General features: G+C 71.4%; 1 protein-coding gene across 1 annotated transcript in view; it reads left to right on the top strand.

The window, feature by feature from the left end:
• Positions 1-728, top strand: part of LOC138439857 (collagen alpha-1(I) chain-like) — a 4,297-nt gene extending 3,569 nt beyond the window's left edge. Inside the window, exons 5-6 of the mRNA XM_069588925.1 lie at positions 1-522; positions 615-728. Of these exons, the coding sequence (XP_069445026.1) occupies positions 1-522; positions 615-728 (636 nt within the window). The remainder of the gene's footprint in view (positions 523-614) is intronic.
• Positions 729-1,193: the final 465 nt, after the last annotated feature.

Raw genomic sequence — 1,193 nt, 5'->3', positions numbered from 1 at the left:
AGAGCCACTCTCGGGACACCCACGCCACCGTGGCGGGGACCCGAGGGGGACACCGGGTTGAGGGAAACGACACCACCGCTCGGCCTCAGGCACCTGAGGGACGACCTGGAGCGCTCCAGGGGCACCGCCGAGGGTCACACGAGGCACGCTCGCACACCCGCGTGGGGCGCGCAGCGCGGCGGCGGCGGCACAGCCCTCCCCGCCACAGGGAGGGCCGCTCGCCGGGCACACGCCGAGAAGGCGAAGCGGGAGCAATCTGCTGTGTCAGAAGACCAACGGCGCCCACTGACGCCCCGAGGCAAGGGACAGCAGGAGACCGAAGATCAGGGCCAGAGGCCACACACCCAACCCCTGCCTTCCTCACCCTCCCTGATGGGCAGCGGGGGGGAAGACAAGCGAGGGGCCCCGCGGACAGACCGAGAAGAGCGGACACGCTCACTGGGAACGCCCGTCCCTCGTCTGGCACGGCTTAGGCTCGGCCCGGGAGAACACGACCACACCACATCGATCCGTGGAGCCAAGGTGGGGCGGGGGGAGGCACGGCGAGGACAGTCACCAGAGGGGCCCGTTTTAAGCCTCGCCGGCAACCTCCATCCCCCCCCACCTCGCCTCAGGCGAGAGCGGCCAACGACCCCAAGAGGAGAACACCTGACACGGAGCCCACAGGGCGGGGGTCGTCCCAGCCGCCCCCAGGTGCCCACAGCGGGGGCGAGGGGCGCCCAGGGTAGAAGACCCGCGCCACCTCGCCCCGCCACCCTCGGGTCGCCCAGAGACCGGAGGTGGCACCGTGGGTCGGGTCAGCCAGACGACACCACACAGGAGCCGGCGCACAGGCCCAGGCGGGCGGCTCCAGCGGCAAGGGACGAACCGGGCACCAGCTGGCGGCCCAGAAGCCCAGAGCCCCGCGTGCGTCTAGAGACCCACAGTCCTCGGTGGCAAACACCAAAGGAGACCGTGTCAGCACTTACCTGGTGGCAAAAAAGGCCTATTAAGGGCGACGAAATGACAGCAGGCGACAGAGGAGCCCATCTACGACTCGCAGGGAGGGCCCCCGGAACCTTGTCCCGGCCACCTGTCCCCAACACTGCCCCATACACACCAGGCCCCGAGCTCTCGGGGGGGGGGGGGGGGCGGGGGGGGCGGGGGGGCGGCGGGGGGCAGGCGGGGGGTCATCTGGTCGACCGGGGGGGGGG

The sequence above is a fragment of the Ovis canadensis genome, chromosome 4 (genome assembly GCF_042477335.2).
Source record: "Ovis canadensis isolate MfBH-ARS-UI-01 breed Bighorn chromosome 4, ARS-UI_OviCan_v2, whole genome shotgun sequence".
Taxonomy (NCBI): domain Eukaryota; kingdom Metazoa; phylum Chordata; class Mammalia; order Artiodactyla; family Bovidae; genus Ovis; species Ovis canadensis.
Note: the sequence above shows the minus strand (reverse complement) of the source record. Positions and strands in the feature narration are given on the sequence as shown.